Here is a 14,326-nt window from a genome sequence, read left to right as displayed (position 1 = left end):
CAACGACACTGGCATCCAAGGGAAGGCTCTGGAATGGATCATCTCATACCTCTCCGGCAGAACACAGAGAGTACGCCTCCCTCCGTCCCGCTCCGAGGCCACCGAAGTCATCTGCGGCGTCCCGCAAGGATCGTCGCTCAGCCCCACTCTCTTCAACATCTACATGAAACCCCTCGCTGCCATCGCACGCCAACACAACCTCAACATCATTTCCTACGCCGATGACACCCAGCTGATTCTCTCCCTCTCCAGAGACCCCGACACCGCCAAAGCCAGCCTACACGAAGGGATGACAGACGTCGCTGAATGGATGAACATAAGCCACCTGAAATTGAACACGGACAAGACAGAAGTCCTCATCCTGGGACCATCGCCCTCCGCATGGGACGACTCCTGGTGGCCTCCGGCACTAGGCACCGCACCCAAACCAACGGACCACGCACGCAACTTGGGCGTCATCCTGGACTCCTCCCTATCGATGGCCAGACAAGTCAACGCCGTCTCCTCAGCTTGCTTCCACAACCTCCGCATGCTCCGGAAGATCTTCCGATGGATCCCGACCGAGACCAGGAAGACGGTCACCCAGGATCTCATCACCAGCAGACTAGACTACGGAAACACCCTCTACGCCGGTACAACAGCCAAGCTTCAGAAAAGACTTCAGCGTATCCAGAACGCCTCCGCCCGTCTCATCCTGGACGTCCCCCGACGCAGCCACATCTCGTGCCACCTGAGAGACCTGCACTGGCTCCCTGTCAACAAGAGGATCACGTTCAGACTCCTCACCCATGCACACAAATCCCTCCACGACCTGGGCCCAGGGTACCTCAACGACCGCCTCACCTTCTACACGCCCACCCGCCAGCTACGTTCCGCGAGCCTCGCCCTCGCCGTCGTCCCTCGCATCCAGAGAGCCACCGCCGGAGGAAGATCCTTCTCCTACCTGGCGGCTAAGACTTGGAACTCCCTACCCGTCCACCTGCGGCTGACCCAGGACCACCTGGCCTTCAGGAAACAGCTCAAGACCTGGCTGTTCGAGCAGTAGCAGACCCCCTTCCCCAAGCGCCTTGAGACCCTTCCGGGTGAGTAGTGCGCGATATAAATTCCATGATTGATTGATTGAAACTTGGTGAGAGGTCAGGACAGGCCTGGAGAGATGTGAAGAACCACCACCTGTGTTGCTGAGCCTTTTATAGTCCGTGGGAGCTCACGATCAGTAAACCAGTCAGCTTAGTTGCGATGCCTGCAGATGCAGGGAAGTGACTCCTTCACTTTAAGGGAGAATCCTTCTGGTGTCTTGGATGCCCACATCCCTTGGAAGGTTCCTGTTTGGTGCACAGGCATGGATGTTGCTCAGACATGCAGGGCAACGAAATCAGGAGCGGCATTAGTCTTCCTAGTTGGAGTCTTGAGGCCTGGAGCGAAGTTGAGCAAAGTCCAGAGTGCCCAGACTGTTGAAGAAGAAGTGGTGTCTGAAATAAATTTTGTCCCATGACAAATCTAGGGACCCACACACAGGTAAGCCCTTCAATACCCTAAGAAAAGGGTTGGGACGATTCACGGGTCCCTCCCAAAGGAGGGGCTGGACAACGGGGAGGATACTCCCCTGTCCTTTGTCCAGATTCACGCCATAGCGGGAGCCAATGGCTCCCTGAACTGGTTTGAACTGGACTATGCATGGAGGGCACCAAGTGTGCCCTGCACGCAGATTAAGTGGTTCTGGCAAGAGCTCTTACCCTGCCCCAATACATTAAATCCTGTCTGGGAGGTGAGAACACCTCCGTGTGACAGGACACCTATTGTTCTGCCCTGTGCTTGGCTCAGCAGCAGGAGGGCAGAAACATGTCTCTGGCAAGCCGCAGTCCTGGCTTTCTGTCTGGGTCTGGAAGACTGGTACCGGGAGCACCGAGGGCCTCCTAAAGGAGCTTTATTGTGTATGGAATCATACCTCCCACACCGATTTGGTGTGGGTGTATGATTCCACCATGTTTGATACCAACCATGATAGGATTCATTGCAGCCAGTTTAGAGATGGTCACTGTGTAATGATGGGGTGCCCCTCTATATGTGATATGGCTGTCTCACTTACAACTCGGGAGAAAGTACTCCGTAGGTCATAGGGGTTTCCTGCTCATGCAGGATCACCCTCACATTTAGAACCAAGCACCCTACCTTCAGGATTGCAAAGGCCTGATGCAGGGGTGACTTCTAGGTTTCAAGTGCAGTGACCTTTGATATAGCGAAAATTATATATTTTGTAAGTGGTGCTAGCACCATCTTAAACAGGCTGCAATGGCATATCTGTAGTTACAAATGGAGTGGTCTCCCATGGGTAGCATAATACATGGTTCAGCCCATGGGGGACCCCTGCTTTATCTATGCCCTGGGTACCTAAGTACCATATACTAGGGACTGATGAAGTTGCACCATTGTCCAATCTGGGATGTACCTAAGTACTTACCAATTCTATTTAAGGGAGAAAGCACAGAGACTGGGATCCTGATTAGTAGGATCCCAGTCAGACTAGTCAGTAACAGCATTACATCAAGTGAAAAGTGGGGGTAACCATAAAAGCAGATCCTACGTTCCTACAGCACCAAATCCAACAACAATATTATTTCAGATTGTCTGCACTGCAGAATGGTTTACCATTGTTGAGCTCTGTCAGGCTTTCTTCTTTATTCCATTGCATGAGGACAGTCAATTCCTATTTTCATTAGTGTTTAAAGATAGAGTTTTGGTATGGTGCCTAGTTCCACATGGGTATGCAGAAAGTCCATCAATCTTTAATCAGATCTTGAAAAAGAATCTTGAGACTCTGCAGATACCTTGATATTCAGTTCTTGTACAGTGCATTGATTACTTACTTGCAGCATCAAATACAAAAGACGCCTATAAACAGGACACAATTTCTCTTTTAAACCATCTAGCTGAGAACGGACACAAGGTGTCGCCCGGCAAATTGCAATATTGTCAAAAAGAAGTCCTATATTTGGTGCATTTAATTGAGTATCAATTGACTCGTTTTTTAACTTTGTGATACTAGTACTGAATTGGTGGGGTACAACCAATCAGCGTTGATGTGGGAGGAGCCAGTCGATCTCTCCCAGCTACTTAATGACCATTGCAGCACGGTTTCACACTAGACAAACCATTGGCATTTCGAAGGCATGCCAAAGGCAAGCCTGTCTGCACCCGTCCGCAGCTGTCCATCACTTATCTCAATACTCCTTCACTGGTCAAGCACCAGCTTGAGATTTTCCATCTACTTGACTCCGAATCCCCAGATATATTACTCCTAACCAAAACTTAGTTAACTGTCAAAGCCACACAAAACATCTTAGCAGCTCTCTCAGAAAGCCATCACTTACTTCAGACTAACATACCCACATGTAAAACAGAGGATGTGTAGAAGCAGCTATCAAGAAATATCTTACCTTCTCTAGACTTACCTCTATAAATATCCTAATAGTTGACAACATACTAATCAAGCTAGACTTGTCAACTTCCCTCTTGATATGTGCCCTCCTGTACAGGCCCCCGGGCTATATGCAACAATCTCCTCAACTTCTAGCAGATTTCATTTCTCCGCTAGTTATTGACCACTCTAAAATACTACTCATTGGAGACTTCAACTTTTGGGCGAATGAGGATTCTTGGGAGCAAACATCTACTGATCTGACTGACACAGTGGGCAGCCTAAATTACGAACAACATGAGTTTGTATCTACACAAATCAAACATCACACATTAGACCAGGTCTGGTTCACAGACTTCACAATATTAATCTCATTGTCTTTCCTTGTGTATGGTCAGACCACCACTTAATTAAATTATCTTTGATTAGCCAGACCCCACTGAAATCCTCCCCGTGCTCTAGAATTCTTTCCAGGAATTGGAACCGAATGGACCATGATGCGTTCGATGATTTATTGGCACTCTCATTACCTAACCCTCCCAAGAGCTTAGATAAATACGAGGAGGCAATATCTGACTAGCAAACAATAGCCAGAAACAGTCATGCTCCTATTTGTAAAGCCAAACAAGCTTGATGCCATGAGGCATCTAAATGGTATTCAGAAGAGTTAAAATCAGCCAAACTCAAACTCTGCCTAGCAGAACGCATATTGTGGAACAACTAATCACCTGAAAAAAAAATGAATTCTACATCCAATGTCTAAAAGCATATAAAAAAATCAATCATGCAAGCCAAATCAACCTTTTTCTCAAGCAAAATTTTACATTTTGTGAATAAAATGAAGGAGATTTGGGGAATTGTCACAGTATTATCTAACCCTGAGAGAATAACTCTACCTATCGTTTCTACTCACAACTCCCTGAATTCCTTCTTCATTGAGAAAATTAAGGTGATAAAAAACAGCATCACTCTAAGTTCACTTGTGTATGTAACCCCATTAGAAGATAGACATCACACCACACTCCTGGTCCTTCCTGCTGTCATCAAGGATCGCCTTGTGGACCCGCTGAGCTTAATCAAATCAGGATCCCCCAAAGACACCTGTCCTCCCTGGATCCCAAAAATAATATTTTCTCTCTTCCCTGATCTAGCCAGCTCCCTCCTCAACCTGTCCTTTAGTCAAGGCAGTGTTCCTGAGTCCTTCAAAGAGGCTGTAGTGATCATGCTTTGAAAGAAGTCTGGTGAAGTCCTTTTGGTCCTGAAACACTACAGACCCATCTCTTTACTCCCCCATCTATCAAAGTTATTAGAGGCCCAAGTCACTCAGACTCTGCTCCTTCTAAGAGTATTCAAGTTTCCTCGACTCCCTGCAGGCAGGCTTCCAGCCTGCCCACTCAACTGAAATGGTCATCCTGTCTGTAGTAGATAGCATGAGAGAAGAAGCAGACAGAGGCAGCACACAGGCACTGGTCCTCCTGGAGCTATCAGCGGCCTTCGAAATGGTTGACCATGATCTGATCGACCGTGTCAAAGCCGCGAGCTTGCAGGGCACAGAACATGACTGGGTAAAATCCTCCCTCAAGGGCCGCCATCACCTGGTCCGGCTATCTCCCTTCACTTCACCTAAGGTCCAGCTAAATTGTGGATCCTCCCTGTATTCCCATCTTTTTAATCTGTATATTCGCCCCCTGCTACATTCCCTAAAGACAATGAATGTAGGAATGTATAATTACACTGATGATATGCATCTACTCTTCACTATTGATAACACCAAGAAAAACAAGGACGCCTTCCAAAACACGATGATATACATAGGTGACTGAATGAACAGCAAACAGCTAAAACTAGATGCTGATAAAACAGAAATTGTTATTGCTATAAACAAACTCAACCAATCGAATTGTTCCTTCTGGCCACCTGAGATAGGCTTTCCCCCATGCCCAAGAAATCTGTGAAAAGTCTTGGGGTCCTCGTTGATAAGGATGCCTCCATAAAACCCCAAATAGGAGCAGCGATCTCCTCCTGCTTCTTCCAACTTCAGAGAATCAGGAAAATCTGAAAATATTTGACTTTCAAAGCCGTCATACAAGTCATCATTGCCTTAGTCATCTGCTGGATAGACTATGAAATCTCTCTCTACCTGGGTCTCACAGAACCAGGCAGCCAGGCTGGTTTTTCAACAACCCAGACACTGCCATATCAACCATCTAATGAGAAAGCTACACTGGCTCCCAGTAGCTCAGAGGGCCATCTTCAAAACTGGATGTATTATTTTTAAAACCATTCATGGCAAAAGCCCTGCCTTTATACCTTTTCAGAATTCAGAACTACACTCCTACTCGAAACCTATGGTCCACCCACTTGAATCTCCAGACTATCCCAAAGTCAAAAGGAAACATTTGAGCAGTGTTAAATTCTCTGTGAGTGCCCCCCACAGATGGAACTCTTTTCCACTTGACATTTGATCCACACCCAACTATGGGAGATTCATGAAACTCCTAAAAACATGGCTATTTAGACAAGCATACAACTAACCTCCGGACAGCGTTATGTACGCCTGTTACCCAAGTGCCAAGAAATCTACCCGGTTCACGATCTCGCTACAAATACCAAGTAACAAAACATAACAATTATGACATGATTCTGTCTAAAATTCCACTTCTGAAAAGACTGAATCCTCACTCACAGGCAAATTATATGGAAATTGCATGGTATGTCTTAAGATCATCCACATTCATAGAGACTGTTAAGACTCACGAAAATAACCTATCCGGTTTAATTAGACCATTAGAAAAGGCATCCTTATTAACATTTGAGAAAAGAAGAGCTCACATTTCCCATAACAAAAATAAATAGGAATATGTTTTAAGGAATGGTTGAAAGAAAGAAGATGAATATAAAACAATGAAATTAGATAGAAGACAAAAAGGGACATTGTGTGTTTACAGAAGGAGCAATCAGGTTCGGAAAAGACATATTGGGATTAGTAATTGTGAACACACTTTTGAAGTTTTAGGAGGACCTATCCAAATATTAACAGGGGAAGAAGCAGTTATTCTTAGAGTTTATTTTGTGTGTGGACAAGGTGACTATTTCCAGATACCAGCTGTTTGGGAGGTTGCTGCTCTTTAGCTTTGTTGTTTCCTAAGATGTATCATGTAAATAGCATATATGCTTTGACAATGACACCACCCCATAGACACTCACATAGTACAAATGATGGAATGCAATTAGCAGGACATATTTTTGGAGCAATAATACCACCTGTAGGAGTAGTCTTATACAATGTGAAAATTAAATAGCTATCAACAGTAATAGATAAACTAGCTGCTAGTACGTCAGGTACCTTGCAAGTAGTTAACATAAAATTACTGGCTATTAGATCAATAGTCTTGCAAGATCGATTAGCTTTAGATATGTTGTTAGCAGAGAAAGGCAAAGTCTGCAAGATCCTGAAAGCTTAAGATTGCTGCTCATATATACCAGACGAGAGTAGAAAGATAGAAGAATTTTCAAAGAACATTTCTGATATGAAACCTGTATTTGAACATTTGGAATCCTCTAGTGTATCAGGGGGCTTATACAAAGTTTCTACCATTGGCAACTGGTTTGCAACAGTAGGAGGAGGACTTATAGAGTCATTTTGAGACCTATACTAATCATTGATACTTGCTTGATAACTTTATATGTTTTATATAAAGATTTTAGATGCTATTTAATTAAAAGGAAGAAGAAAGAAAGAAAGAAAGAAAGAAAGAAAGAAAGAAAGAAAGAAAGAAAGAAAGAAAGAAAGAAGGAAAGAAAGAAAGAAAGATAGAAATCATAGGGGAGTTAGAGATGAAAGAAAGAAAGAATAAAGAGTATTAAAAGCTGAAGAGAGATGAAACCCTCGGAAATTTAAAAAATGCCTCAACCAAAAATGATTGTGCACTCTAAAGATTAATTGGCAAATACATTGAGATTGTTTTCCAACAATCAGAGGGGCAAAACTGTTGCCATGAATTTAATTCTCTGGCAAAATACTTGTATTAATAATGTGAACAAGCTTATATTTAAATAAAATATGCTAAATGTAGAATTTACAGTAAATAATCATACTTATATGTTGTAGGCCTGCATATGAATAAAGTGCTGATTTAAGTTAGCCTAACCGTCAATGCCATCATAAATTAAAAATAATATATTAACACTGAAAGGCCTGTTTTTCACATTGAATAGTTGTTTGTTCAAGATGTTTTTCTTCTCTTTGTTGCTTCTTCAGAAGCTTACTGTTGGCTGGTAAACAGACACTTGTCTAGTATTAGACAACTGATAATAAGGTTCTTACTGGGAGGAGATGAAGCGACAGGATGATTGATTCATCGGGAGAAGTGTTTGGACTGCAAGAAAACAATGTTGTTACTTTTCAAGGACTAATGTCTGAAAGTTTCTTATGCTCTGATGAGAAAATGGGGAGTTTGTTTATTCCCAGGAGTATGCTGATATTCTTTTGGAGGATGAAGAAGAAGAAAGAAAATAATGTTGCAACATAGAATTTATGTGTTTAGATTAGTGCCTATTCCGCTTTAGCTCTCAGACCCCAGACCCCAGATGCCCAGGAGTCAGATTCCTTTCCTGACTCTCTGACTGGAGACTCGTCTTTGAGATTCTGATGCCTTCTCTTCATGAGAAGCTAACTTGCTTATAATTTGCGGAACAGTCTATTGATATCTTTGAGCTGAGAACACTTTCTAATTTGTACTGCAAAAGCTTCATGCTTGCCCATAGCTTTCTCTCTCATCGTAACTCTTCATTGGGTTTCTGAACTGACACATTTTCCTCTCTTTATCCCAAATTGATTTAGAATAGGGAATTTCCTTTATGGAAAACGCTCGTTGTATTAATAATATTTTGACTCTGATTTTAGCAAAATGTTTGTTTTATTTTATTATCAAATATTGATTGATGAATCATATTAACTTTTAATGCTGAATTTCAAGATTAATGCCTAAAAAGAATATACAATTTGAAGATAAAACCCTTTAACTCACACCAACTCTCTTTATTAGCTGAATTTTAAAGTCTTTAATGATTTATTGTTATGTAGATGATTGCTCCTTATCTCTGTTTGCCGACAAACAAAGGTCCATACGACCAGTGACAGGGGTTATTTAATGATTATACACGAAGATTAAGAATTAGAAAACCCCTCTCCCTCAGATGGTAACCAGAGGACAGTTAATGCCACAAGAGAGAGGAGTTAAATAAATTAACCCAAATTACAATTGCCCATGTCCTTTAAGCCTGAAGCCTGAACTTGAAGATTGAAGGAGTAGCTGATTCGAAGACGGTAGCAGTGGTTGAGGTGTGAATATCAACTTGGTTTTGTGTCGCCAATCTCTTTTTGAGATTACGTTCTTATATTGAGGTTATCTGCTTTGTATGTTGCAAATAAGCAGTGTTTTTGCTTAGATGTTGAGCATTGTAAGTTGTCATCGGACTTGAAGTAGTCTAGGATCCTGAGATATTTGATAAACAAAACATGTTATTTGTCTGCTAAAGGTTTGTTGATGACAGCTCCTCATTTCTCTTCATCGACGAACAAAGGTCCAAATGACCAGTGGCGGGGGTTATTTAAACTTTATACTCAAAGGCTGAAATATAGAAAACCCCGCTCCCTCAAGAGCGTGAGGGATATTCCACTCAAAATAACCACGTTTTGGCGTAACAAAATGGTAGTGTACTTATTGCAAACCCTAATATTCCAGAACATAAATCAAAATGAGCAAATAAAAAGTAATAATTCATTTTTAATGATTTCCATTTGAATGATTTGCTCGATTAAATTGTTGCGATTTCTGTGTAAAAGATAAAGAGGTTTCACCTGCTGTGCTAAGATTGAAATATTAACAACACTCAAATTATTTATAACCTACGCAGGAAAATATTTCTTTTAAATGAATGTTTGTCTTTTTTCCTGACTGTCACAATTGAGTATAACAGTGTTCAGTGACAGCAGTCAGCCATACTCATCGAGCATTCTGGTATTGCACAGTGAGACAATTTAAAATATGTAGCTCCCTCGCGTATCGACAGTAATATAGACAGTAAATTGTCCTTATACGCAGATAACAAAGCACTTCAAAACTTTGTATCTTTCCACCTTCTTTACTGACTTGCCTTTTCAGAATTTACAATCAGTGAAAATCTATGCCCCTTGTCTGTACAAATACACTGAGCTTGCGGCGCTTCTTTTTTGATTGTTTACATTTTTTTAGTGTTTTTATGTGTGTGACGGGGACAAGAGGAGGGAGTCCTTGCAGGCCAAGGATGCACTGTAATGGCCTAAGGGGAGACCTTCCATAATTTGCTCACTACTGACAGCAAATCCATTATGCAAAACAAACCCACCTGCTTTAATGCTACTAGAGGGCCTTTTACTTCCCACAGAAGCCTCGAAGAGCAATGTATCCTGATGATGTCTGAGGAAGATAAAACAAAGTGACAGTAGTTTTTAACAGACCTGTTTTTCGTTTTCGTCCTCCAGCCTGAGTCTCTCTTCTATACAGTTTCTTGCCTGAAGGAAGGCCTTCCTCTGAGCCCTTTCTGTCAAAATCCTCACAAAGATCCCCGACAAGTTTACACTGACAAAAAGAATGACATTGGCCACAAGCTGTAAAGGAAAGAGATAAAAATATCTCAATAAAATATGATAATATGTCTTGAGGAAAATACAATTCACAATAATTCTAAGGCATGTTATGTATTAGTTAGTAATGCAGATATGTATCTAGGAATGTACACATTTATTCAATTCAAAGAGTAGTGATCTATGTAGAACCTACCCCTCTTTGTACCTTCTGAACAAAGATTCTCAATTAAACTAATTTGTTATTTTCAGATTGCATGCACCATACTCTCGGCTCATGAAAGAAAAGAAAACATAACTAAGTAGGCGTTTGGCACATAATCAGGATCAAACACAAAGGGTAGTCACAATGAACCAGGCAGCTGCATTTCCCCCATCCCTTGGAGGTGAACTGAACCAGCTACTGCACAAAAAGATGTATCTGGCCTAGTGTCAGTTCCTTTTACAATCCTATATGATGACTATATGTTTTACTAATACTCAGAAATGCCTGAAAGGTGACCTGATGGAGCTATACAATGCACTATTAGAAATAGATATTTTGATTGGAATTCAGCTAAATAATTACTGGCTACTCTTATCAATTTTACTCCTTCAGTGATGTTCTCATTATCGAACTTTCACATTTCGTTGTCCAGTAGACTAATTTATTATCGCTATCCTGATTCAAAGAGGAATACCCAGCATCCAATAATTATTTTTCTAATTTAAATTATTCGTAATCTGCCCTTTAAAATTTATTGTAATAGCGACATAATATAGGACTTACTTAAGGGTGGGCTTTCTGGTTGTAGTACAGAAGGGGCGGTGGAGCCACCGAAACTTCAGCTGGATGCCAAATCTAGAGTTTACCACCATACTGGCAGTATTTTCCCCTCTTAAGCAGCTCATGTCCAATTGACTTATGACATGGTTAACATGCCCTTTCTGCATGCTGTTCTCTCAACTGCTGTCTCCCAAATCAGTTTCTGCTTAGAGTATCTTCATTAATTGGGAAAGGCCAGTGAGTTCTGTCCTTATTTACACCAAACCTTTTGAATGCACTGTAGTTCTCGCTCACCTCAATAGAAAAAACCTGTAATAATCCAAGACCTTGAAAAACTTCTGTTTTCAGTCCCATTGCCTAATTTTAAAGGAATGTCAAGTAGGATCGATTCTATCCAGTGTTAGCATGTCTCGGTAGTCCAAAGCATACTTTATAAATGTATTGTAAGGTATGTACCTCATGTACTTTATGGTTGCTGCACAAACCTTAAGAGCAGAGTAGGACCATATGCCATGCCCATGTGAATACAGTAGATAATCGATGCTCTGCTAAAATTAGACATAAAATTGCCAGTTAGCATCCAAGTTTTATCTGCAGTGGCTGGAGTTTCAGGAAATTCATTGGCAAACTGCACATGATCATCCTCATCGATGTGCTCGATAACACTATATCGATGTCATCAGTGATGTCAACAACAGTATTGTTTGTGGTGACGTCTGTAATTTACTGTGTGTCGTATAAACAATGCCTGTACTTTGGCCCTGTGAACAAATTATATAGAGTATTGTTGTTAGACATGGCATCTCTGGCGTGGGTTCCCCAGACTTTTTGCCTCTACCTCCTGTATGTTTTGATACTGTGCTGGATTTCGATTTTTGCTGGTTTAGATGGTTTAGGCACTTTGCCACTGCTGATCAGTGTCTAAGTGCAAGAGCTCCCTGTGTACATTTTTATCACAATTGGTTCTCCCTGATTGGCAAATTTGGTTTACTGGCAAGTCCCTAGTACTAGACTGAGTGTGCCAGGTCCTGTCAAATGCTACTAGTGGGCCTGCAGCACTGATTGTGCCACCCACATGAGTAGCCCTGAAAAGGTATCTCAGACCAGCCACTGCAGTCGACCTGCCAAGTGCACCCACTTGCCAGGCCCTAAAAGGCCTGGCAAGTGTCCCTTTCTTACATGTAAGGCACCCCTATGGTAGGCCCAATGTATCCCCATGGGCGGAGTACAGTGTATGTGAATGGTAGAACATGTACTGGTGTGTGTGCAACATTTCCTGATAGTGAAATACTGGCAATTTATTTTTCACTATTGAAAGGCTATCTGCCCCATAGGATAGAATGAGAGATACTTTACAACATCTTACAAGTATAACTTCCCATCGGGACAAGATAGAAAAATTAAGTTTAGGCTCTATGAACTCAGAATTTAATAACACATCTTTTAGTAAAGATGGTTTTTAAATTGTGTATTTGAAAATGCCCCTTTTTGAAAGTAGGCATTTTCTTGTTTAAGCATTCTGTGAGCCTTTGCCTGTTTGTGGATTGACTGTCTGGGTTTAGAGTGACAGGTGCTCGGGATCTGCATTCACTATAGACAGCCACTGGGAGGGTTGAGGTGTGCCTGTCTCTTACTGGATAACTCAGAGCTGAGCTGAATGCGGCTTGGCTGCATTTAGAGTAATGGGTGGAGTTTTCCTTGCACCTGAATAGGACAGCACTAGTTTGGACTGGGCTCAGAGACCCTTGCACAAAGAGAACAGAGACAACATGGGGTATAAGTAGTAGATCTTAAACCACAGTAGTTTAGATCCCTTCTGGACTCATGAGGAACCTTTGCTAAAGAGAAGAGCTAAAGAGCTGTGAGGAGGAGCAGTAGCGGCTCCTCCGCTAAGGCAGAGAAGCGTTGCCCCACTGCTCTTTTGCAGTGACACAAAGGGAAAATAAAATGATAATAACTCGTGTTATTATCATTTTTTTCTCCTACTTCTGCCCGCTTTGCATAAGGGGGTGGGGGCAGGGGAAGAGTGGTAGCACAGTCCTAAACAGTCTTGCGCAGTTCGCATGTTCTCCATGCATTCACTCTAGACAGTCACACAAAGGGAGCTGGGGTATTCCCTGCATATCCTGATCACCAGGCTGATGGGCCTTCCTTAGCTAAAGTGGTGCCTAAATAGGGCTGTGCCTGTCCTCTCACAATGCTCTCTCAGCCCCCTGGGGTGTGTCTGGAGCCAGTACAGGACAAGGCAGGATCTGTGCACTATAAAGACTATCCTTTAAAGTATGCCTACTTAAAAGACGAAATAGGGAATACGTATTGGACCTGTAACGCCCCATTTTTAGATCACTTCTGGACTAAGGAATCTTACAAGAAGGAGAGCTGAAGAGCTGGTGGGAGTACTGCCCCTTTTCTGTGTTGCTTTACAGGGTAGGCCTGCAGTTGCTGCTTCTGTCATTGAGTAGTGAAAGAACTAGACTTTGCTTTCTGGAATCCTACTTTCCAAGTTCTCCTGTTGGAATTCTTAGGGCCATCAAAGACTTCTTCTGCAGCACCCCTGAACTCCTCTTCTTAGAGCTCTGACCTGCCATGTGGTGCCAACTCCAGTTCTGGGACCTTGGAGGTGGTTGTGCAGCTTCAAAAGCTGAAAATCCACGCATCATCCTTTAGTGCTGTTTTCCAGCTGGAAGCTTGCTGTGTGGTTGAAAAGCCAACTCATCGCTGCCATGCAGCTGAAAAAGTGAGGCAGTTTACTGCTGGAAGAACTGATGCAGACTAAGTTCAGAGTCCTGCATCCTGATGTCTGAGTCTCCCGCTCTGACTTCGATGAAGGCCCTGCTGTGCGGCTAAAGGAATCGACGAAGCATCTTGCCGCGGCTGGAAGAATCAATGCTGTGCCTGTTTTGCCGCTGCATCAACCCAGCTCGCCTAGATTTTCCATGCATCGAACCTGTGCACCAAGTTTCCATCGCATCACCCTGCAAAAATTAGCGACTTTCAGAGAACTACACATCGTTTCTCCTCGCATTAAGGAGTCAATCCAACACTTATCCTGTGTGCAGCAGAACTGACATATTCACTACCCTGGGACTCAACGATCAACGCATTGCTGTGTTTTCTGACATTTTCCTCCTTTGCAGCTCTTTTTTATCCTTGATTTTGAAGCATCAAAGTTACTTTGTGGTAAAATTAACACATCCTTAGGGTTCTATGGCCTAAATTGCATAAACCTATAAAAAGTGATAGCTTGAGCTGTTTATGTTGGTATTTTGGTCTTGTTCAGTTTAGATAAAGAGTGGTCATTTTTCTAAACTTGTGTGGTGTCCATTTGTAGTGTTTTCACTGTGTTGCTGTTTGTTTTATGTACAAATACTTTATACATTACCTCGGAGATAAGCCTGACTGCTAGTGCCAAGCTACCAAGTGGGTGAGCTGGGGTTAACTTGGGTGTGTAACTCCCTTACCCTGATTAAAAGGAAAGGTTTCTACTTGGACAGGGTGCATACCCCAGCCCTAT

General features: G+C 42.5%; 1 protein-coding gene across 1 annotated transcript in view; it reads right to left on the bottom strand.

The window, feature by feature from the left end:
- The window catches only part of ADCY1 (adenylate cyclase 1), a 1,095,828-nt gene that overhangs the window by 766,916 nt on the left and 314,586 nt on the right, over positions 1-14,326 (bottom strand). The window contains exon 2 of the mRNA XM_085606626.1: positions 9,921-10,070. Within this exon, the coding sequence (XP_085462752.1) occupies positions 9,921-10,070 (150 nt within the window). The remainder of the gene's footprint in view (positions 1-9,920; positions 10,071-14,326) is intronic.

This window comes from Triturus cristatus, chromosome 5_2 (genome assembly GCF_964204655.1).
Source record: "Triturus cristatus chromosome 5_2, aTriCri1.1, whole genome shotgun sequence".
NCBI classification, from domain to species: Eukaryota; Metazoa; Chordata; class Amphibia; order Caudata; family Salamandridae; genus Triturus; species Triturus cristatus.
The sequence above is the reverse complement of the archived record's forward strand: the minus strand, read 5'-3'. Positions and strand labels throughout refer to the sequence as shown.